Raw genomic sequence first — 25,746 nt, forward strand, 5'->3', positions numbered from 1 at the left:
GGTAAAGGGGTGGGCGACGGGCCCCGGTTGCCACCCAAAGCCGGTGGCAACGCAGCCTGCAAGGTGCTGTGCAGTGCTGGATGGTGGCAGGTACCTGCCACAAGTGAGCATCACACGTGCATTCAGTGAAGAAGAAACCTGGTAGCCTGAGCAGCTGATCTTCTCTAAGTATTTTGACTTTTTCAGTGCTAATAAAGGAACTCAATGCACTTCCCATGCTGTTTAAAGAAAGTATAACTGAACAAAATAATTAACTTGTACTTTAAACAGGAAAAATGCTTAAAAATTAGAAAAATAAATGGAAACATTTTTACAAAAATGCCTGAGCATTACATAAGCATGTTTTAATATTCTGGGAATAAAGTTTAAGCAAAGCCAATCTAATAATTCACTGACCTATGCTCACTGGAGTAATTTCAAATATGACATGCCTTTTTTTTTTTTTTTTTTAAAGGGCACCAAATTTCTAACTTACAGAATTGTATGAAAGTTAAAATGACAGTAGATGGCAGTATAGAAAGCAGCTTCAAGCATAATCCCAGTTCCCTTGCTTTTCACACGCACATATTTATGTATGTTTGCATGCTCGCATATATAAATGTTGGTATGTATGAGACACATATGCATGTGCATAATTAAGCAGCGATATATTTTAAATCTAAGGGAAACCAGGAGGTTTGTCATTATTATCTAATACATATGTCTCAATAAAATCTTTTCTAAAATGCACTTGTTTAAAAACCAAGCCCACCTTCTCTTTCAAAGCTTCACAGCTTGCAACAAGGCGCTGTGCACGGACCAACTGGCTGAGCTGCCAAAGCTCATGGTTCCCTCAAGCCACTAACACAGAGGCTGCAACGATGAACCCCCTGGCAGCAAAGCGCCTGATTATGTAGTCACTTTAGTTTAGTACGTGATACTCTTCTGGCTGTATTCGCTTAGACGTAAACAATGATTTTTATTATCTCATTTGCAATTGCCATGCTAGTCCCTAAAAGGTATTTGTTTTGAATTTGTTATCATTACATTTTTGTGGACCAGCTAGTATTGAGAAGAACATTGCCATATATGGTAGCATGCATAGATGTACGCGGAGGATCCCGACTCTTTATAATTCACTGAGACTTATTAGTTGCAAATCTGTTGGCTTTTCTTTTAAGTATGTTAATTTTAGAAGAAGCCAACAACTGGAGATAGCTTTCCAGCTTGTCCAAAGTCCAGTTAAAATATGGATTCTAATGAACATGCAGAATCTGATTTACTTAACAGAATGACATCTGGAGGTATTTGAAAGAGCCAGTATTTTCCAGATAAAAGGAATCTATCCCCACGTGATGCAATTCAGGTCTTTTTTTCCTTCCTTTCTAATTTTTGCAGTTTATAACACAGATAGATAATAACCTGGGCCAATTTCTCTGGAGTATTAAAAGAGCTATCAAGTGTTTAATCAAAGTTATGTAGGAACTTGCATTAACAGAGGCGAGAAGACCTGATAGGAGACCAAGGCACTTGCAGATAATTTGATTAAATTACATGGAGAACTCATTTAAAAAAAAAACCACCACCAAACCCAGCCCTGTGAAATTACTAAAAATGTTCTTTTTAAAATACAGACTTTCGCTCTTCCATCGACAACCATGTTCAGATGCAAATGTCCATGATGAGAGTAAGCACAGGAGGGGTGGGCCTCGTGACCAGCGGGGAGAGGTAGAGGCCAGGTGGGATTGGTAGCAGTGCTCGTGGCAAAGCTAACCATGCTGGGGAGCCAGTTCCCAAAGGAAGATCACAAGATTAGGATTTACCCCTACATTTTCTTTTTTTCAAGCAATGCTCAGTTGGGTAATTCAGTGGAATACTGGAAAAGTAAAACATAAGCAGCCTGTAAAGAACACAGTCAAGAACTACTGTAGCCCAAACTCTTCCGTCAGAAACCACTTCAGAGAACAGGACTTGGTTTCAGAAAATAATCCACACACATGGTTATATATTTCTCTGTTCTAATAATTATTCCCTGTACGGCTGTAATAAGCTTTTATACTGACATGCACATGCTGCAGAGGAAGGGAGAAGTGTCCTTTATCTTCTCATTAGGAGAAAAGCAGGCCCTCCAAGCTCTGACCCAGGAGGCAATTCTGCTTGGCCAATAACCTTTTAATTAAAGTGCACTTCCTGGAGATATTTATACTTTGTCCTTGGAATAATATACTCAGGATTAACTGACTGTAAAGACAGCATTCAACTTCTGTCACTGACATGATAAGGGAAAAGGCAGTGAGATCAGCTGGATATATCTGCAGTGGGACAGCAGGAGGAGGAATAGAAAGCAAGCTGTGGAAGTATGCATGCCCGTGTTTATGTGCACATTTGGGGGTTAGACAAGTATAACAGGTCGATCCAGGTTGGTGTAATTTGGCACTCTTCTAAGGCAATAAACTTCCTATCGCTAGTAATTCTGTGATTGCTTTTCCTCCCTTTTCCTCCTTCCTTCTTCAGGATGGCTCACCTCTGAGTATAAAAGTATTTACTCCTGTACATAATTTGGGCTATCCTCTACCTAAAAGAATGGATGAGAACCTCTTACCACCTATTGCACAGATAGGATATTGGTGTCTGTTTCTCTCAGCCAACCCTACAGATGAAACCCAGGATCAGATCAGAGATGGACCAGGTTTACTGCCAATTATTAATCAGAAAGCTTCAGCAGCTCATTAGTTCAGTGCACAGCACCTCACTAGGACAAATCTAGTTGAGTTTGTGGAGCTCATCTTCTACCCCTTCCATTCATATTTAATGCATTTTAAGGCAAGGTTTAATATCCATTAATCTATTATACTAATAATATTCATTAATCCACACTTCATAACTTCATTTCCTTTTTTACTACGGTGGTACTCAGCTGATACTCAAACTTTATCCTCATATTCCAGAGGATCGGTCACAAAAAGTTCTTTTTACACAAATCCGTGTTTTCTCCACATTGTGTTTCAGGGGAGTTATGAGATCCAGCTGAGACTGGCTATTCCTGATTTCTGGTAGGGGATCTATTCTTACTATGTTTAAACTAGTCAAACATAGTGCTTGGGTCTAGAGCATAAAAACTTGTATTTCCAAGCTCCACAGTTCATGCCACCTCCTATACTTTCCAACCTCATCTCGCTTTCAGAAAGACTGAATTTAAATAACAAGGTGCAGAAAGTTTTATGTGTAGGAAGAAGTAAGAGAACGTAGTAAAATACAGACAGACCACCTCTCTGTTTCACACTGTAGTCTGTGGAAGATGTTTATGACTTGCATGTAACAGGGAAAGGAATTTTCCCTTGATCCTTGGGCAACAAAACAGCGAAGAACATTTGGGCTGCCCACTGGTGACATGCTTTGTAGCAGGCCAACAGTTTTATCTTTGGTTGGGTTTTTGAGGTAGATGGTCAGGATGACTTGGCAGTTTGATTTCCACCATCATCATTTGCGGGCAGCTTCAAAACAGCAAGTTGTGACTCTGTGAAACTCAGCTCTGCAGTTCAGTCTAATTTTTGGTGGTTTTGACAGTAACACCAAATTCCTATTGACTTGAATGTGCTGTCACTTGGCACTTAGCCACAGGCAGCACGATCCAACCTTTCTGATGCTTCAGAATGATCATATAGCTCTCTATTCTGGGCCTAGGATGGACTGAAATCCTCCCACTCCATTGCCTCAGCAGTTGCTCCCACACTGCTGGGGCAGTGGGGCGGGTAACATGCCCTGCCCATCGCCTCCACAGCAGGAGAGGGAGGCCATAGCAGGCTCCTGCTGCTCCCCGAGCCCTGGGCTCCTGAAGCCACAGCCCTGGCCACGGGGCAGTGCTCCCTTCCTTCCCCTGCCTGGCCAGCTTCACCCTGCGGCAGCCAGCTGGAAAGCTCAGCTGGAGAGAATACCATCTCCATTATTGGAACTGTGCGGCTCTACCAGCCCTCTTGGCAACGAGGGAACATTTTCTGCCTTAATCCACACTGAGGTCAAATAGTTTCCTCTTGCAGCTCTCTTCCAAGAATCCCCTGGGAGCAAGAAAAGGGCCACATCCTACAGAGCTCCCTCACAGAGACTCGACAGCGGCGAACACCATGCGTGGGCCAGCGGCAATGCATGGAGCCAAGCTGCTAGGGTCTCCCTCCCATTCACCTGCACCACCACGCACACTGCATGTGCCTAGATGACCTGGGTGAATTTTCCTGTTGAGGTTTTCCAGGCAAGGCTGGTGGCTCTAGAACAAGCACATTCAGACAAAAGCTGGTGGTTTTTTTTCTTTTTTTAGACAAGAGAATTGTCAAGGGAGCTTGGGCATCTGATTTCCCCTGAATTTCAGTGGGATATCATCTAACCCTCTGAGGCGCCTCTAAAATCCTGGATTTGTTTTTAAGTTTTATGTCACCTTCTGCATGATCTGTGCTTCTCTCTCAGACCCCTCACACAGTTTGGCCTTGCAAAAGAACATTAATCTGTGGGAAGGCTTCAGGGACAAACATTTGGAAACCAATCTCTGATACTCTCAGAGCACAGGGTGTCCATTTGGTTACACGCCACAGAGCTTGGTCTTTACAAATATCGTTCTACTTACGGGTGGATTGCTGACATCTTTAGCAGTCAGTTCTCCAAACTCCCTCAAGATTCATGTTTGTTTGAATGCTGTAAATACTAAATTCATTCTCAATAAGGAAATGAAACAGCCTCTGCCTCCTGGAGATGTTATTCTTGGGCACACGTTCTTCCCTGTTCCCACTGTAGCTCCTCCCCAGTTCCCCTCTGCTCTACTGCATGGAAGGTTTCCTGATCAGCACCACTCTTTTCCTGCCCTGTAGCAAACCACAAGAAGTCCCCTGTTTACTCTTTTCCTCATTTAGAGCTGTGCGTCCCATAGGATGGAGTGGAACACTTAAGAAAGCTCCAGCATTATCAGCAAAGCTCTTGCAGCTACATCCTAACCTCCAATGGCCAGAGCAGGGAAGAAGCTGCCTCCTCCCTCCCAGACACAGTGCAAAGCAGCAAACCGCCTCCCATTGCTCTCACCCATGGAGCAGATACATCCAGCTGCTTTACTCAGGTGCAACTGCACAATGATGGTTTATCCATGTGCAGCTGCATGATACAGATGCATCGTCTTTCCCATTTGAGCATCATGGTTCAGAGTATCTAATAGCTGATGCAATTTCCAGGCTTGTTTTATTTCTTCTCTCTCTCATGTGGTAGACATTTACCCTTTATAAATGATCAGCTCCCACTATCTGAACCATGGAAAGGGGATAACTCTAAATTACTTCTCCTTCATCAGCAGTACTGATAATTTTTTTTTCCCCTTTCTTTTGACCTTTTCTTAATCTTATACTTCTCCAAATGAAATGGCATTAGAGTAGTTGGAAATAGTCCTTTGCGAGAAAAGTTCATTTCTGTACTTTCTGGAACACAGCCTCGGAACTGTTCTACTAATTATTTCATTATTGCACTGGTATTTCAGTATGCACCCAATAGTACTTGGGCGATGAGAAATTTTTTACATGTCTGAATTCAATTAACTTTGTGATGGGCAAGAGATGAGGCTGCAGGAAGCTGGTCAGCTGGCAGTCTTGGTGCAGTCCTGACAGTCTCATTGCACAAATGTTAGTTACGCCTTATTTTTCTCTCTGATTTTTGGTACAACATAAACAAATAAAGTAATAATCCCAGGTGTCCTCATTTGTCTTAGTGCCATGAAGCTTTTGGTTTAGGTGAATTCAGACACAGCAACAAAGGAATGGGAATCAGAACACAGATAATCTGAGGTATCTAATCTGGCACCCAAAAGTGTCTGCATGGAAACATGAGCTATGACACAGGACCTATAGTGCTTTGGATCTACTGCATGGCAGATTTGTCAAACGTGTTTCTCCTAGAACATCTCCCTATTTGCTTCCCTTTAAAGCAGAATATTTTGCTTCCTCAACAGGTGTCTACCAAGTCAAAATGGCTCAAAAATCTCTCAGCGATGATGAGAAATTCCTCTTTGTGGACAAAAACTTCATTAACAACCCACTTGCCCAGGCTGACTGGTCAGCGAAGAAACTGGTTTGGATTCCATCAGAGAAACATGGATTTGAAGCAGCAAGTATCAAGGAAGAGAAAGGGGATGAGGTGACAGTTGAACTGGCAGAAAATGGAAAGAAAGTGACACTGAGCAAGGATGACATCCAGAAGATGAACCCTCCAAAGTTCTCCAAAGTGGAGGACATGGCAGAGCTGACTTGCCTCAATGAAGCTTCAGTGCTGCACAATCTAAGGGAGAGATACTTCTCAGGTTTAATTTATGTAAGTAGAATCAAATATGCACATGGCATTTCCTATTTCATGCTACCATGTACCATCACGAACCCAGGATCCCATGATCCCACCCACTGGCAGGCATACAGCACTTGCATGTAACACTGCCGTGCAGGTACTCAGCCCTTAGCAATGGCATCCCAAACCAAAAGTGGTTTTAGTTCACTCTATTCCCCATGACTCTCCCACTTCTTTAATAATTGCTTCTTTACCTAATTAAAATACATGAAGGTTTCCTCCCCAAAGCTTGCCAATTCTGAAAGGATATTGTTGACTTGGAAAGTACTCTGAGATAGCTGAGCAATACCTCAGTCTTGGTTCTTTGAAATCAGTCAATCAATAGGGACTTCTGAATTATTTCAATGTAAACCTGAACAAGTTTCCAGTAACTTGCAAAAAGAACATACGGAAAAGCCAGATCACGCAGTCTTCTCTCAGGCAAAACCGTGGTTCTCGTTTGGTGGGTGCTTGATTAAAACCTTATGCTGGAATAAATGAATAAACCCACTGGAATTCAAGTAAGAGTACTTACATGCTCCAGTGTGTTACTGAAGTCATGCATCCACTAAAACTTTTTCCCCTCCTTGTTGGTAAACTTACAGATCAGACAAGCTTGAACAAATTATAATCTCTATGTTTGTATGAATTAGGGCCAAGATTATTATGTCCTCCAGTCCACACAAGGATATTAATACAAATGTATTTTGACATTAGTAACCCTGTAATCTCTCTGCATGAACAACAAGCAATCTGCACAGTAAGAGAGCCCAGAAAATTTCCATGGAACTTTGCTGTTATCTTTGATTTTACATGGAGGATTCCTATGCTGTGCTGCAGAAAATTAGTCTACAGTTTCAATCTATGAAAATTTTACTTGCATGACAGACCACTGATGAGTGAAAGAAAGTGCAGAGCTTAAGTAACAAGGCTTTAGAACCAGGAGTAGAGCTCTCATGAATACAAGGAATGCTAAATTGGAAAGTAGGAAATTAAGCAGAAAACAAGATTGTTATATATAGTACCACAAAGGAACTATTTAATTGTTATGCATAACTTAAAAGAGCTAAGCTCAAGAACTTTCCTTCAGGAATGTACTAAATGCACATCATCAAGATTCCCGAAAGAAGCTAGACTTTCCATCTTTTCAGTATTTGAGTTTATTGAATTTTAAGTTTGCAGGTGAACATGTGGACCTGTGTGCTATTATATCAGAACATGCAGCATTAATTACTAAAATGGAATTTGTCTGAAAATGTTCTGCATTGTTACAAGACCTAAAAAGAATTACTAGAAGAATAGTGGGATAAAATGTGTGGGGTTTATTTCCTTGTTGTTTCTCAGCAACACTCTGCATAGATGTTCCAGGATTCCCAATATATTTACTTTGTGGATTTTCTGTGGAACTTTCACTTTCTAAAGTAAGAGGAATTTAATTTCAAAAATTGGATAATGCAATTAGAAATCAATACATTTTTCATGGAAACATAAGTGGAATTGTATCTGAAATTAAGTTTTCTTTCTCAAGAGACTAGATTTTAAGATGGTGGTAAATTACAGTTATAAAGAAATTATTTTTACTTGTATTACAACAAGTTATTACTATTTTCAATACCAAAAACTGCTTAAAACTGTCCAGCCTTACACAGTGCTGCCCTACTAGATACTTTCATACCTTTAAAAAAAAAAATAGGGGGCATCTAAACAGAATTTGAGGTTTTGTTCTCATCCATTTGCAAAAGTAACTGTAAACAGCCACCTCCTGGCTTTGCCATGCAATGCCTACAGTGCCTCCCGTGGAGTCCCACGGACACAAAGAAAACATGACCTTAACTTTTTCCTATCCAGAGCATCACTGACACAGATGGGGATTCCCAATTCTGCTAAAGAAAAAAGTCAATCTAGCTAGGAGGGGGGGGATCAAATCATCTGTCCCTTGCATTTATATTAAGTATTATAAAATAAAAAGATTCAGTGCAGAAATTCACAGGGTGGCTGTACACTGGACTGCCTTGGCTTTTTACTTCATCACAGATAATCAAGAAAGAAGGGTAAGAAATGCGTTACCAGTAACTCATGTTTCACATCACTCAGAACAAACAGGATCTGCCTTGTTCACACACAAATTAGACCAAAAATTATTATATAAACATCAATAAAAGAGCAATGCAAGTTCAGTGGCTTTGAGAGTAGAGTTTCTTGTGCCTATACTCATAGGCACTACTAATTCAGTCTTCATCTAAGAGCGCAAAATGCTTTCTTAAGTACAGAAAACTATGGATGCATATTAGAACCAGAGGTGGGATTGTTCTGCCCAAACTTAGGCATTTACAATGCAGATATGTGTATTTGTGCCAGTCTCTCTTAAATTCCCAGCAGCAGTTACTGTCCAAGGGACACACAAGCTCAGCACTCCTATCCCTAAGATACCTCAAACCATGTTCTGTCTCCAGACCTCTGGGGAGAGATACGGCTGTGGGTCCCCCTCTCTGGGCAGACCATGCCCCAAGGAGAACAATTTAAAGCATGGAAACCTCAACCCTCCCACTTTCAATCACGTGCTTAGCCAACTGACTTGCTTATCTTCAAAACATCACATTCATTAATTGGTTTTCCCCAAGTCCTTGCAAAGCAGATACCTAGAACTACAAATCGGTGAAACTAAGAGGTCTTGGTCAACTTGCCCGAGGTGAGAGAAGGTATCAGTCACAGTCCAGTTAGAAATGGGGATTCCTGAACTTCATGAGCTTAGGCTTTTGCCCTGCCTTCGTAATCTGCTTCTTGTGCCTCAAAGTTAGTTCTGCAAAGGTATGTTACTGTATGCCTGGGTGTGCAAACAGCCCTGCATGTGGCAATTCAGGCAAATGCCTATAAATCTCAGGGAAGGGAGGCCTAAATAATTTCATGAATTGGAAATATACTTTCCTATTATTTTATTTACTTGGTTGAGAATGATTAGTTGAGTGCATACAGTAAATGTATTTCTACTGAAAATAAAGGCCTTGCTATCTGTTCCTTAAGAGCCCTGGTAGCCATTCTAGGATAAAAACCTGCCACTTTTCAAGTGCATTGGCCCTGCAATACTGAAGTTCATTTTGACACAATTAGCACAGTTTCATTCTGAACTCCAGCATCAATGAAAATCTGACGCAGTAACCATCTATCTTCCACATCAAGGGTTTTAGCTTGCAGATATTGAGAGACAGCAAAGATCTTGAACTTAGTTTCTTGTTATCTGACTTGAGACCATGGAAATGCAGTTACAACCTGCAAAGGTAGGAGAGATCCTCATCACCACCCAGAGCACCCCAGATGTTCTCCTGCTCTCCATATGGAGCACCCAACCTTCTCCTGACTGCTGGATGCTCTCACTGTGTGTGTTGAATACCATATAAAGTGCTCAGGCTGTGTTGAGACCGGGTTGTGCCATTTCCTATTATGGTCAGGAAAGGGAAATCCCTGTGCCCGGAGCCAAGCCTCCCCGATGCCGTTTTACAGTCCCACGCTGCAGTGCTTCCTACCGGGGCACCACAGCAGCTTGAGCCATCCTCTGGGCACAGCCCTGAGACTAAGGCACGGCCGCAGCTGCATGGCACAAGGCACTCATTCACACAGTACAGTAATAAAAAAAAAAAATAATTCCAAACCCACTTATGCTTAAGTTAGAAAGACCACAATTTCATTATTTCAGTTTTTTTAAACTGACATGGTCTTAAAACTAACAGCCATAGGCCAGCTTAACTATCCCAATACCGCTGCAACTATAATCTCGTAAAGTTGTAATTTTTTTATTTGGGGCTTTTAAATTTTTTTTTTTTTTTAAATGGGAAACCCTTGCAAACTGCTTACTTTTAGTAACCATTTGTGAAATATGGCTCACCATCTATTATCATATGCTATTATTTCTGCTCCCAATTCAACAGCTGGAGCTTTCCAAAATAAAGGAGAATTAAAAAACCAACAACAAAACCTGGATGAACAGCTATCAGCTGGTTGCTAATGTTCCTGTTTGTTTATGTACATATTTTTATATGAATACCTTAAACTGTAAACAGAGACCACATTTTTCCTTAAATTGCTTATAGGAAGTCGTGTAGTGAAGGCAAGAGTGTTCTGTTAAGACATCTGTTTGGAACTTGAGCAGGTGTTTCTCAAGGACTCTCACCCATCATTATTGTTATAGGGTGTTCATATAATCTTTTTTAAAAAGCCTTCTTCTAACATCAATCCAAGCTTCTTACCTAGGATTTCAGTTTACAAAATTTGACACCCGAGCAGAGGACATACTCTAGTATGAAAATACACATATAAAAAAATATTATGAAGTATTATAGCTGTTGCATCATCACAGATAAGGGTGATTCACTACGTACTGAAAATAACTGAAGTCAAGAAGCTGTAACATCAGATCAAAGCATGGTGTTCCTACAGATTGCTAAATTCATATACTTTGTAACAGTTTGCTTATTAGAACTAATTACTCGTGCACTTGGAAACGACCCATACACGTACATTCAGAAATCGTTGCTTCATTCATTACACTAGGCAGAATACAAAAGAGCGTTATTTGCTAAAATCCTGTTAATTCAACACAGCTGATGCCTGTGTTTCCCAGACTAGACATGGCACATAATATTAATTCCAGTTTTTATTTGAATTTCCTTGCAGACTTATTCAGGTCTCTTCTGCGTGGTGATAAATCCGTACAAACAGCTGCCCATTTATTCAGAGAAGATTATTGACATGTACAAGGGAAAGAAGAGGCACGAGATGCCGCCCCACATCTATGCTATCGCGGACACAGCCTACAGGAGCATGCTGCAAGGTAGGAGAGTTTAATGCTGCAGTTCTTAGAAAATGCTGCACAATTACATAGGAAAAAATACCTTATAACCCCAGATGTGCTCCTGCAAGAAGAACAGCCAGAAAAGATCTGTTACGGAGGGCAACATGGGCTTTCTAGAAGTTTCAGAGGAATTTTTTGGCAGGAACAGCAGTCCACAAACCCTGTGACTCAAAAAGGAAAAACAATCCTTTTACCCATCTGTGTCGAGGCATGCGGGAAGGTTTCAAAGTCAAGCAAATAGTTTTGGCAAATACGGGCATGGAAAATGCTCCCTCTCCACCAGTGGAGACTATTCCAAAGTTAGCTGCTAGCGCTGCTGGATCTGTCTGCGTTGCATTGCTCCTCTTTCTCTCTCCCTCCCCAGCAAAGCAAATTCACATGATGTTTTGGGGCTACTTTCATTACAGTCTAATGCTTTGGAGCCCTAAGTTGAGATGTGTTCTGTTTTCTAACAATAATGGCAATGAGCAAAAATGGGAAAGCATTTAGGCCCCAAATGGTGCAAGCAAAACCTTCGAAATTCACAGTGCTCTGCTCCTTCTGCAGTCACTACTGACAGACGAAGGGGTTTTTGGTCTAGGGAAAAAATAATAAATTTAAGGTTGAAAAAGCTGTAGCGATAAATGTGAGGCTGCAACACCTACAGACTACAGGGACATGTCTTGTTGCCATCTCAAAGTGACCTTAGGTGCTCCAGGAAATGAAGACTTTGCAAAACGCTTTGAAATGTAAATGCCCTCATTAGGGGCCTGATCCTACAGAAATTCTGGCCAGTAACTACCACTCAGCAAGGTTCGCAGGCTCTGCCCTAATGCTTAGGGCTTCCCGGTTTGGAGCTTAAGGATTTAAGGCTTATGGATTTTAGATCTGACTGCAGAAAAAAATAAACAGTATCTAGAAATTTCGGTTTAGCAGTTAGATTAGTACCCAGTATTGATCCTTTGTAATAATTACATAAATACACAGAACAGTGATTATTACTGAGAAATTAATCCAGTCAAAACCACTTTGCACTTCATCTGACTATGCAAATGAAATTACACAGCGTTTCTCCAGGTGCACAGCACATGTTAATCACAAGGACTGCAACACTCCTGTACTTGTCCTATGCCCTTGAAATACAAACCTGAGCAGTTTACTAGGTTACAAGAAGTCAGCTTGGCATATCATAGTTAATTGCTGTTTTCTAAACCAAGACTTGGACTAGACAAAGTGCTTCCCCACAATGAAAAAAAAATCATCTTACATGTGAAAGGCTTCCAGGCAGTCTAAATTGCCCAAACCCAGGTAGACTTCTACTGACTGCAAATACCAATCCAATCCCTGGCGTGTTGTTACAAGCACACACACAAACACACCAATGATGATGGATATCTAAGGCATCAAAACATGTCTTTCCCCCCAAAAAAGTCCTGAGTCCTCATATGTACTAACTGTAATGCTAACAAAATAATCCAAACAATATAACCCTTAGAACTTCTGAAGTTTATTTACTTATTTGATTCCCTAATTATAACTTAGTTTTCTAACTTTAGAATCTTACATTTTTAGATATATAAGTATTCAAAATACAGTTAATTCAACTCTAAACTCAGAGCACTAGGTATCTGCTTTACAATATCAACCTTTTTTCTTCCTTTGGCTTATATGACATTTCTTTTCTGGAGCTGTTTCAGTTCCTTTATTCGAGTGCATCCCAGAAGGCAGACTACAGCACAGCAGAGAAGGAGGATCAATAAAGCAACAATAAAAGACGTCCTGAAAACAGACCTCCCTCCTTACTGTAACAGCAAAGTTATTCATGAAAACAGGCATATAAAATACATTTAGGACTGAGGGAGCAGGTGCTTTTAGAATAGCATGATTCAGTAAATATCAGCTTTTATGTAACCACAGTTATGAGAAACTTACTTGGCATAAGCTCATCCCACTAAGCCACAGTCATGTATCTGTCTTCCAGATCATCTCTCAAACTCTGTGCATCCAGCACTACCCAGAGCTCTGAGCCGGCCCTGAGGCCAGAGCAGCCTCCTTTCCTCAGATCCTTTATTTAAGCAGCAAACCTTGCAGGGGAGCTCTGCAAGAAACTTCTGGCTCCTGTAGGTCATTAGCAGTGTTCTCCTCATTCAGCTGTGCAGAATACTGCTACTTGTCACTAAAAATGGGATGAGAAAAAACAGCTAGGAAAGGGCTACAAGCTGTCTGCAGGAAAGAGAAAAAAACATAATACTACAGCCTATGCTGAAACAGGAAAATTCTTTAGGCCTGACAGTACAGGAGTTTTCTGCTTAACATGAAACAAGTATCAGCATAGATCAGCCTGATCTCAGCAGCACAAGGACCTCTTTCGCTCTTCCTCTCTCTGACTGCCTCCTGTCCTTTCTAATGTGCTCTGCCAAGCAGCAGTGAAGCCGCTGGAGCTGGCTTGTCCTTCGCTGTGGTCATTAACTGCACCTAGAACAGCCTGAGTTTGGCTGTGACTCCCAGGCTGGGCACTAGGAGGAGGAGGCAGCAAGAGCGCATCCTTCTTTCTAGTCATTTTTTTGGTGCTCATAATAATTTCCTGGCCCCAACAACCCTTGGGGAAGCTCTATGCCTCGTTATTCAAGTGCCTCCTTACAAGGAGTTCTTCTTGAGAGCAGAGAGGAGGAGGAAAGCAAGTAGAAAGAAAAAAGGAGGGAATAGATCATCAGTTGAACCTTTAAGAGAACACTCTTCCACTGCCTCCTGTCCTAACAGCACGCAGCTGGCACGGCAGCCGGGGAGCAGTCCCACAAGAGCTTGCATCACAAGCCTAGGACACCCACGCTTTACTTGCTCATTTACTTGCACATGCCATTTTGGAGGCTCTCCATCTCTGAAGAGGGCCCCAGCTGGTTTTAAAGCTGTGCTTTTGTTTGTAAAAACGTACTCGTGTTTTGTGTATAGAACTAAACCAAACCTCAAAATAACTCTAGTTATTCAGCCAAATTGCATTCACATTGGAGTGGTGAAAGTGGGCGTCAACATGATTGTGTGTGTGCATGCAACATGTATAGACATAGAGAGTTTCGTAGTTTTTTGTAAGCATATTTGCAAATGGAATATAAACAAAAATTCTTACTCATAAACATGGATCAGGGCACTGAATGTTTTCCTTGTGAAATTTCCGTATTGCTCCTTGTCTGAGAAACTTGCATAGTTTCTTCTTGCCAAAGTAAAATATATCTTAGATTAATGAGACTGAATAATTACATTCTGGTACTTCATGACCAGGGCCACTTGGCCAAGAGCAATCAGCTTCTTCAGATGTTTCAGGGAACCATTATCTTTCAGTGAATCAAGCGTCAGTGTCTGCAGACTGCTGGTCCTATTGCAGACTCATCATCTGGGAATCACAGCCCTTCACATTTTCACCCTCTCCTCTGTTGGCACAAGCGTCCAGCAAAAAACATGAGCTGTGCACACTGCGCTCCTCCTCTGCTTTAGAGACTTACTTGGTTAATGTATTCATTAGGGATGATGGTTAGGTCCCATCAAAGCTGTTCTGCTAATAACACTTAGCTAGGGTTAACAGAAATCAGATTATTGGACTTTCTTCCAAATATGCAGAAAAGCTAGTGTAGGACATGGGAATTAACAGAGATGTTGGCTGGGCAGAGATAAAATTTCCACTTGTTTCAAGTGGTTCTGAGCACCTAAAACCCTTTCACAAATCACAGTCATGCTGCCTCATGCTGAAACTGGGGTGCTTGTTGAATCTACTGATTACCATACCACTAATGCAGAATGATTATTGCCCAGGCACAGTCACTGATGCTCATTTCCAGTCAGAACAAGAATAAACTTTATCCACTTTCATTTTCTTTAATCTAAAAGACTAAGAGAATATAATATTCCACGAGAGCATTTTATGTGTGTATCTGTCCCCAGGAGCTACCACGCTCAATTGGGCCCCACTGACTGTCTTTACAGACAGACTAGCTGACTCCTACTACACTTAGAGATTGCGGCCGTAAAAACCCACCCTATGCTTCTGCACCCACCTCTCTCCCCTGTGTTTCGGATGAAGTGGCTCCCCCCTAGCGCTCAACCCCCTCATCCCAACTCTTGCACTGCCAGCACCCGTCTTCAAGAAGTCATGGTGCAAAACTGCTCCAGGTGAAAGCCACCCCTTGCTTTTTGCTCAATTAGTTTGAAGGTGGGTCACGCCTGCCCAGTGCGCAGTGTGGCTGCATGAAGGCTGGGAGCAGCAGTGAGGACTGGGCAGTGCAGATCAGGGAAGAGGAGCTGGAGGTGGGTGAATGACTTCTATCTGCAGCACTGCCAGCCTCCAGTGACAATGGAGCTGAGACACTGGTCCAGTAAGGATGAGTAATTCTGCTGCCTTCTGCCATCTTCCCTGCTTGCAGCAAACAGCAAATAAGTGATAAACAATACAAATGTGAAAAGTCAGGTTATGTAGCAGTAGTAATAGATAAAAGTTTCCATGTGGATGATTAGGCTTTTACTATGTTCTCTGGCAATAAATCATCATGGAGAAGATATATTACAGCTTTCTGCAGATTCAAGAAGGTTATCTATTTTCTGCAAAGCCATTTTTATGCAGGCTTGAGTTAAAGATGGAAAAACAAACAACCTGGTAGTTACTGGGAGGTATGGGAGGGAAACACAGTTCCCAAGATCTTAGAAAAGAAGGCTGCTGTGAAAAGCCATCTGTTTACTGGGTCCCCAGCAGGACTGTACAGAAATGTCCCCTTTAGGCAGTGTAGTTATTAACAAATGTAAAGAAGCAGTAAGTGAGTGTCGGAACATGGTTTCAGTCTGGTTTTTTCCTTTTATGGTAAAGCTGCCAACTTGCTGCTTCATTGTGATAAACCATCTGATTTTGTTTGTGATTAAGCAGAGCTAGCTGGTCTATCAAGAACAGAGGGGCATATGATTCTTACAAGCAATCTGGAGGTGTTTGGTGAAAAAGCTAAGCAGATTCCAGAAAAAAAAAAGAGTCAACTGCATGCTTAGGAAAGCTGGTGGGTTTTAGAATGTAAATGTAGATCTCTATGCTATTAAAAATTGAGGAGAAAATTTAAAAATGATCAAAACGTCTAATATAGACATACCAGGGGTAGATGTGATAGTCTTCCAGGTACTGTCAATTTTTTAAAAGAGGCATTAACCAAAAAGATACTGGAAGCTAGAAGACATATTTTGTTACTTTTTAAGCCCCAGGAATTACGTTTAAGGAGTTTTATTTGTGCAAGTAATTCTCTTCTGATAGATCTACCCACATAAAGTTGCAGACTCCCAAAATAGGGCACAGTCCTTTCTATATAAAATAAAATATTCCAGAACAGAAATAGGAGCAATCGAACGGGAGAGCCCTTGAAAGCAAATGAGACCAGTATCTGCAGCTCAAGTTATAATAGAATAGGATTGGATTTCCTGATACGTTTCATCCTTACCTTTGCAATTTGTTAGAACTGCTGAAGGAAAAAGAATAATATCTGGAATTCTCCCTCCATGAATGTGCACAGGACAGTTTGTCAGCATGAGGTTTCACAGGACAGGCTGCACAGTCTAGCAATGCAGGGCTGAAAGCTTTGAGACTTCATATGGCTGCCAAACACAAGGGAAGTTAGAAGGAGATAAGTCCACTGACAAAGATAAAAGCTTGCAAGAAAGCCACGGGGTTGTTCACGTACAGAGAACAGGCAAATCGCATAGGTCCAATCCTGGAAGACTTTCAGACTACAAGAGAAAGCTGAAATCAAATAATCAATTTCAATTTTCCCTCCAAGAACCCCCAATAGCTCTCAAGCAAGTTGCTGTCAGTCAGAGTCACAGTGCTGCTTCACCAGAAGGCATCCTTGGAGAGGCAGCAACCACCCAGCAGTCCCTGCTTTCAGTTTGAGTCCTTCCAAGACCAAAGACCCACCATTCCCTCTATTTCCCTTTCATTCCCATTTCAGCTGTACTTGCATGAGGAGCTGGGCTGATCAAGTCCAGAGAAATTCAGTAACTCAGGCTTGGCTTGCACAGCCTGTTCCCTATCCCTGAGGGCACTTGGTGCAACTTCTGACCTTCCTAATCCTTCTTCTGCTCTTACATTTCAGCAAAGCTGCCCATATGTGTGCACTCATGCAAACCCCTGTGGTGGGCAGGTTTACAAGATACCTTCAGGATGGGTTCCTCACTTGCTGGGGAGCAAAAGAAGGGCAGCAATGGGCAGAAAAGAGTAGTGAGAAAATACTTGGCTTGGAGGAGACCAACATTTTCTAACGTTCCCTGAGCTCAGAAATTCCACTGGCAGCTCTGTATCAAGGAGTCACTTTTATTTTCTTTATGGTATTTATGGGTTTGTGATGCAATATCAATATATGCCCATGGTTTCTATTTACACAACAGTGTATTTTTAGCAAAAATTCTACTGTGTTCTCACTTTTTTAACTTAAGAGAAAGCCTAGCTTGTATCCTGCAGTGAAAAATAAACATGGCTCACAGCTCCTCTCCTCCCAAATGTTTATGTGGAAGAGTCCTGCTGTGCTGATTGCTGACAAATATCTCCAATAGAACTGTAATCAGTCATTTTGCAGCAATTTACTGAATAAAGCAGTTAAGTGGCACCATTTGCTGTGTGAGTGATCAATAAAGCAGGTAATGTTATAGCTATTGAGGAACTGGGAATAAAACAGTTGTTTAATATCAACCCAAGCCATAGCAGAATCCTCTACTGCTTTTCCTAGACTGGCTGTAGTCCAGGTAGCAATTACTACTTGCAAGCTTAATAGGTTGAATTTATATTCATTACCTTCACACAGTACAGGAAGCTTGTTTATTTCATGGTATTTATTACATATAGGGTCAGCGTTAGGGGCAAGCAATCACATAGGTAGCCCTGCAAGTCACCTCACACACTGAATAAAAGGAGGAAGGAGTTCGTATCTTAACCTCTGACCAGAGGCTCCACTGGGCTAATGCTAGCTCTGCATCTGATAAATAATGCCAAACCATACAGAAACACTTGCTTCTGCCTCAATTCTCAGATTTGTAAACTATGCATACTTTTCAAAAAACTATTTGACATGCCTTATTTTCCTAAATCAGAAGGGTTTTCTACAGTCTGTACAAGGCAGCCTGTGACAGCCCCACTCAAAGAAGGGCCAACTTCAACGCTAGGGCAGGGTGCTCAGAGCCTTATCCAAGTCTTTATAGAATCATAGAATCATAGAATGTTTTGGGTTGGAAGGGACCCCTAGAGGTCATCTAGTCCAACCCCCCTGCAGTGAGCAAGGACACCATTAACTAGATCAGGTTGCTCAGAGCCCCGTCCAACCTGGTCTTGAATGTTTCCAGGGATGGGGCCTCCACTACCTCTCTGGGCAACTTCTTCCAAACAGCTCCAAGGGTGGAGATACCTCACCTCTCTGGGCAATCTGTCCCAACATTTGACCATTCCCACAGTGAGAAAAAATTGTTCTACTTTGGAACTGATCACAGCAAACATGCTAGTCATGCATCTTTACATAGGGGACACATTGTAAAGCCTCCCATTACCACAGACTTTTCTGGCAGTCTTGCTTCAGTGGAGCTTTACAAAATAGTTTAGCATTGTGGAGCACATTATGAAACCTCAGTGTGTGTTCTTTGTCTATCACAGCCTAGAGAACTTAGCTTGACATCAGCCTTTAGGTAGACAATTCTGTGTAAAAGTTCTGAAGGTAAAGAGAAACTCCGACCCTAAAATCAAAAGCAGGGAGGAATGCTGCAAGAGCAGGTTATGGAGCTAGGATGTAATCCTAAACCTTGCTGCAGCATTACAGCATACTGGACTTGCTGCACAGTAACCTCTTACATGCCTCACGTAGCAGAAATGGAGATTTTGCTCAACCTTTTTATAAAATTTGATCCACAATGTGGTTCATGGTTCTGTTCATAGTAAAAAGCATGAAGAATACTTACATACTCGTTGACATGCTCTTGTAAAATACGTGAAGCATCTTGTTTTATCTTACTGTTTTTGGAGGATATCTCAGAGAAATTACTTGTCCTCTTGATAAAAGTTTTCCCTCAGTCTGAAATGAAATAGAGAACACATCATTCCAGTATTTGAACTGCTCTGCTTTCACAATTTAAAACTTTGCATGACCAGCTTAAAACATTTTAGGTTTTGATGCCTTATCTGTCCAGACTTTGTCTCAAGTGGGCTTCTAGCCATACTTCATAAGCATAGTAAAAACCTGAGTTTCAGGTTTGAAATTTTCAATTATAATCTTCTTATAGAGAGCCTGATCTTTTTGCTGTCCTCATTACAGTTCATCTCTAATGGAATTTACAAAAAATATTTCTGAACTCTTAACCTTTTGTTCATTTTTTGTACAAAGTATTTCCATTAGAGATGCTTATTTAAATGGAAGGGCAAATTAAATAAGATGTGAACCCAGTACTTTTGACTAATTATGGATTGCCAGATTTTGGAAGGTCTAGAATGTTCAATGTAAATCCTTATAAGTGCTTCTGTCAAGACATAGCCATTTTCCCTAATTAATGGATTTTTTTCTTTATTCACAGATCGAGAAGACCAGTCTATCCTGTGCACGTAAGTAAACCAGTCTATTTTAGTATATCTCAATATTACAATGTCTTTATTCAAAAATTTATTCAAATTCTGATGAAACTGACATATTCTCCTCACCTTCAGTAAGGTTGAACTCTAGTCGCAGTAGCTGATAAAATAAAAAGCAGGTATCAGTGCCATAGGAAGCCTTTAATGCACAAACTTATTTCTTTAAAATGACTTCCTGAATTCAGACATTTAAGAGTTTACAATGAACGATCGGGGAGTGCGGTTGTAAAACTGTATGTGTAGAGAGAACAAGGGATTTTAAGAGCTTCCTAGGGGAAACTGAGGAACTGAGAAAAGTGAGGAACACAAAGCATCCCAGATATTTACTGAACTACTTTTCATTTTTAGCTGTTGGTAACTCACCGTAACTTCCTAATTCAGTTGTCATTGTAGAAAAGTGCAATCTTTTGTGTTCATGCAGTTGTTCTGTGCTGTTTGCATATACTATAACTAGAACAGGGAAGGCTTGGTACCTCCCTGCTGGCAGTGGCCACCCCTGGAGCCAGTGCAATCGCAGGGGCGTGTTGGCCAAGAGGGCTCGGCAGCACCATGTGGGTTGAAACTTTCTGCAGTCTCTACGTAATCGGTTTAGGCAATAGTGGAATACTTGCTGAGTCAGCCCTGTTTTGAACAATGATGTGATTTTTCTGCGACACGGTTTGCTGACAGCCTCCTCCTGGAGTTTTGACCTGCCAGTGTACAGGTAGATAGCACCAGCATGGGGGGTTCAGGTGTTGTACCATGGGTCAGGCAGTGATGTTATTGCATTAAGCTTAGTTGTGCACAACTTACTACTCTACAGACTGAACTGGTTTTAGGTTATCTGTCAAAATGTGGCTACTGATTGACTGACTATGTATTTATACTACAGTTTTTAAAAAGTGCTGTTACTGATCACCAGCCATACAGTTACTTGTGAGTGCCACTGCTAACTGGAAAAAAAAATATCACCTAAGAAAAAGTAAAAATGATATACCACATCCGGTACCGTAAGGGCTAGCATAGCTCTGACCTCTGTTTTAATAAGATTTCATTACATGCAAATATATCAATCAAGAATCTCTCAAAAAATGCATTAATACCAAAAAGAAATCTAAAATTGATGCAGTGATGACATAAAAATTGACCATCACTTTTCCCAGGAAGAAACATGTCATGGTAATAAAGACTAATTTATTATATGCATTTCCTCCTTCTATTCCTGTACTTTAGTTTATTTTTCCATTAGTAAAGCTTCAGATCTTCTTTTAACTTTGGAATATTAGAGTTTTTAAGAAAGGGGCTTTCTTTTGCAAATCTATGCCTCATGAAAATCCATTAAAGGATCCACTTCTGACAGCTTTGCTAAGCTGAAACATAAGTGTTTCACACCAGTAATACATAAAATAGAGAGAATGAAATGTCTTTCCCATTTTGAAAACAGCCACAATAAATGATTCGTTGAGACATTTAGAATAATGGCTGTATGTTGGATGGCCATCATGACCCATAGCTTAAAAGAGTACTTACACATGTCTTTTAAACTAAAAAGATTAGTCAAGCTAAAACCAATGTACACAACTTGAACCACTACTGGCTTATCATCCTTCCTGGCCTTATTTGGCTGTACAGAAAGAAGAAAGTTCACTTGGATTTCAGCTGAGCAACTGTCAAGTGGAAGTAATTTGCATTACTTTATAGAATTGCTAAAAATTCTAAGAAATAATCTTTTTGCCTAAAATATGTAACAATAACCGAAGACTTCATGGAATTGATTGGCTGGGATGTTTTCTTTAAATACCTATAGACGCAAACATTCCAAGGCCTGGTACCTAAATTGTAAAAAATGTAGCTCTAAGGATTCACATACAAGTACTTATGGATGCTACCAAAAACCCGCTTATGTTTATTGATGTTGTGATGTTGCAATGTAGACTCTTGCATTCTTCCGCTTATTGCTACCCATCTCCCACTTTTTGCTATTTACCTTATGGGAATTCAGCAGAAAAAAATACTGGTGACAAAATGCAAGCAGAAATTGTGCACTTTGTTTTTAAGTACTCTGGTGCCGTGTGTTTTGTACTGCTTCTGCAGAGTTACTCCATTGTTAGGGGAGGTCACTTGGAAACCAAAGGCCTGGAGGGATGCTGAGTACCTGGGACTCATCTGACATGCAGCTGGGGCATAGGCAGGGGCATAGATCTTCGAACAAGGAGTGATTCCATGTTTCTGAGTATAAATATACCCATTCTCAGGACTTCACCCTCAGCTCACTGAACTTACTCTCATGTGGTTAAGTATTGTTTGCATTCTTTTCCAATCCCTACCTTTTGTGTGATTAACTGTATGTTTAAAATGCTCCATCTGTGTCTAATGCTCATAAGTTCTAATGCTTCCTCAGAATTCCTGCTTTTCCTAGATTTCATTGTTTCCTCTACATTTTCTTATTAACTACATACATACTGCCTTTCATCTTCTCTCCTCCATGCACACATCCTTTCTACTGTTAGCTCTTTCCCATCACTGAACACCCTCTCATGTCATTCCCTGCCAGTTGCTCTCTGCCACTTTATAGTCAGCCTTAAAATTCCACATCCTATCACGCACATTTACAAGCTGCCTCTCTGGAACATAAGAAACTTTATACCATGGCTGTGCTTACTAATATGTCTGTGGCTGCATTATTTAACATAACATAACATAGCATAACATAACATAACATATATAATAAATATAAAGATCATAATACTGCACTAAGGGCATGAAATCTTATTGTTTTATGTGTCTGAAAATTAAGACAGTTAAGAATTTTCCAGCCTTGTGGTTCTGGGCAGCCTCCACCACTGCCTGGCTATTGGGATTCCCTGAAATTCCTGCCTGCGCTTAGGCATCCCCCACTGCAGTCTCTCTTCTTTGACACTGGAGTTTGCCATGCAATATTCTGTATTCACTCTTGCAAAGACCATGCTGGTCTGTGTTGACCAGCACATTAGATATTGCTGAAGGAAAAATCCAAAGAAATCTGTCCAGTTACTCAGAGAGCTGAGCAACCTTGCTGTATCAGCAACTGAGCGTGCCTATGGACTAAGCAGTGGCCAGTGAACAGGCTTGTGACTTTTCAAACTTCTTCCAGCTGTAAGTAAAGGCACCAGCCCTCGAAAGAGACTTCTGGCCTTTAAGTGGTTCAATTTTTACAGATACAAGTGGATCCTACTGGAGTTTTCAAAAGGTTTTTTACTAAAAAATCCACAGGTGCTTATTTGCATAGCTAACACACATGAGTATTTTAAGATCTCCCCTTAAACCTGTCTGATCCTGGGATTATCATATTTTAGCCACTTCCTGAAAAGAGTGGGTAGAATAATTTCTAGAAAGCCGATGTGGCTAAAAGGACTGTGTACAAGCTTCAGTTAAACAAGAAACCACCTTAAATGAATGAGAAAAATTCTGATCAAAATTCTGAATGTTGGGGGTAATGTAAAGACTGTGAAAACAAATGCTTGTTAAACATTTTATAATCAAATAGGGTTTTGTTACCTTTTAAATTTTCTTTATACATGCTTTTAGTTTGAAGAGCTTCTTTCAAAACATATGGTAGCAGGGTGCTCTTTCCACTTAAATCATTACAGCAACAGACAAAATACTGCATGAGGCGATAGCCATCGCGCCCTTTTCCCCTTCCTCCCCTCTCTCTTTTTGGGCAAACTCTCCAGAGCCTCACCCAGCCCTGGGACCTCAGCCCACCTTCTCCCCTGACACATGTCGAGAAGCAGAGTAATCCAGAACATCCTCGAAACTGCAAAGCCCCATTAGTCAAAAGACTACACGAGAGAGCTAAACTCTTCTCTTTCCCAGCTCACTAAACCTCAAAGGCTGGAGCTGGCAAGCATTGCTGCCTGGCCCTTCTCCCACACAGCTATCTTTTGTAGCTTTAGACCAAGGGTGGAGCTTGGTGTTGAACCAGCTCCATCTCTTTGGGGAATTTTTTAGTAAGTAAACTAGTACGATCAGTGGGCTGGCTTCTGAGCCAGGTCTCTAGGAGGGTACAGCTGGTCTAGGACAAAGATTTTCATTATCTTTGCACATCTCATAGTGCAGGATGAAGCCTGCCAAGCCCTAATGTGATTTAGAGCACCTCATTGACTGCTCTGTGCACGGAGGCTTCCCGCAGTGCCAGCATAGCCAGATTAAGAGATGTGTGAATGGCCAATTTTTGTGGTTCACTGCTTACTGAAACAAATGCTGAAAATAAATTCTGCTGTTACTTTTTAGATGTTTCCAAAAGTGGAATTAAGCTAAGTCTTATATTATTAATATAAAAAGCTTTCAAATTTTCAAGAAAAAAATAGTTTTAAAACTGATTTTTTCCCAGTTATATCCAAATGTACAAGAGTCCTAGCTACACCACAGGCTCACCCCACAATAGTAAACTCAATTTGCTAGTCTCACCTTGTCCCAATTTGGAAACCTACTCTAACTAGAATAATTTTCATTTAAGGTGAAGGTAATGGAGTCATGGAGAATTTAGTAGCTCATGTGGTGCAAAAACTCTTATAGCAGAGTACTGTATGTGAGCTTATGTGCTTTAAATCCTGTACTGAGTTCCTAAAACAATGCCTGGCAAGAAATGAGGGAAGAATAAATTTAAACTATGCCACACAATGTGACAGTGGTGTTTTTAACAGAGCAAGCCTGTAAGCCTAGTGGACCCTTTCGACCTGAGAAGGCCAAGGAGTTTCTTAGGAGGAAAACATGTATGGGAAGTAGATGAGGTACTGCTGTTGGGCTGATCAGAACTGTACAACGGGACCCGCTTGTGATCTGTTTTTTTGTGTTGCCCATCTGAGCTGGGTGCAAAGAACAGCACTGGCAGTAAAGGTGCTGCCTCTCTGTATGGAAGGCAACAGGGATGATTTGAGATGCTTCAATTAAACAAATGATCAGTCTACTCCCAAAAGATCATGATTAGGACACTGGTAACAGCATTTATATGGTAAACTCCTACTTTGGAACATAAAGACGTAGGAAAATGGGCACTCAGAAGAGGAGCAGATGCCTCCTGGGAGGAACTCCATTGTGTATGGTCCATGCCAAAACCACTGAAAGATGCTTACAAGAAAAAGACCCATCTTTAAAAATTCAGTCACTGAGCTCGAGAGAGCATGTAGATTTTAAAACAGGTGGGATTCCTCATACCACCTCACCATGAAAGTTGTTGCTGCCACCTGACAAATGATGGTACTTCAAGGCAGATGCAGAGAAGAAAATCTGGCATGACCGGTTCTGTTGCAGCTCAACAGTTCTAGGAAGAATTTTGTCCACCTGTGAAGTGAACTAAGAGATTCACATGCTCTCCTACTCCCGGGTCTTTCCATTTGTAAGCTTCTTGATGTTTAGAGACATTGAACCTGATCTAGCCATTCCTCCTCATTAGTTAGTTTTCAAACACATGGTATTTTATCACTGACATGAAATCTAAACCTTGTCATACAGCTGTGATGCATCCTTCAGACTATGAGGGCTACTAACGTAGTTTAATGGATACTTGTTTATCAGACCTGCCTATTGTCATGAACATCTAAAAATGACCTGATGTGTTGAAAAATTAGATGCATTCATCAGCTATGGACATTATTCTTCATTACTTATTGACCTTAGAGATTTTTTTCCTACTTGTAGCTGTTGAGATCCTGTCTGCTTTCCATTTCACGTTGAACTTTTCATTGTCCACTTCAAAAGGAAGTTAAAACCTCAAAGTCTATCTGCAGAAAATAGGAAAACCCTCAGCCTGTGCAGGAGCAAAGAGTTAAGGATGAAAGCACAGAACAAAATGTTAAGTAACTTAAGCATTGCAGTATGGCAGGATAATTACAAGTAAAATGATGCCATATATGGTAATACTCACAGGGATCCAGGGGAAAGCCAAATGATGGGCACAGATGCCCTAGGAGAAAGGAGATGCAATTCACGTAGTGATGAACTACAAATAACCTTT

General features: G+C 41.0%; 1 protein-coding gene across 1 annotated transcript in view; it reads left to right on the top strand.

The window, feature by feature from the left end:
* The first annotated feature begins 5,973 nt into the window (after positions 1 to 5,973).
* The window catches only part of MYH11 (myosin heavy chain 11), a 54,957-nt gene continuing 35,184 nt past the window's right edge, over positions 5,974 to 25,746 (top strand). Inside the window, 3 exon segments of the mRNA XM_009639567.2 lie at positions 5,974 to 6,315; positions 10,993 to 11,149; positions 19,718 to 19,745. Of these exon segments, the coding sequence (XP_009637862.1) occupies positions 5,974 to 6,315; positions 10,993 to 11,149; positions 19,718 to 19,745 (527 nt within the window).

This window comes from Egretta garzetta, unplaced genomic scaffold, assembly GCF_000687185.1.
Source record: "Egretta garzetta isolate BGI_Z169 unplaced genomic scaffold, ASM68718v1 scaffold575, whole genome shotgun sequence".
In the NCBI taxonomy this organism is placed as follows: Eukaryota; Metazoa; Chordata; class Aves; order Pelecaniformes; family Ardeidae; genus Egretta; species Egretta garzetta.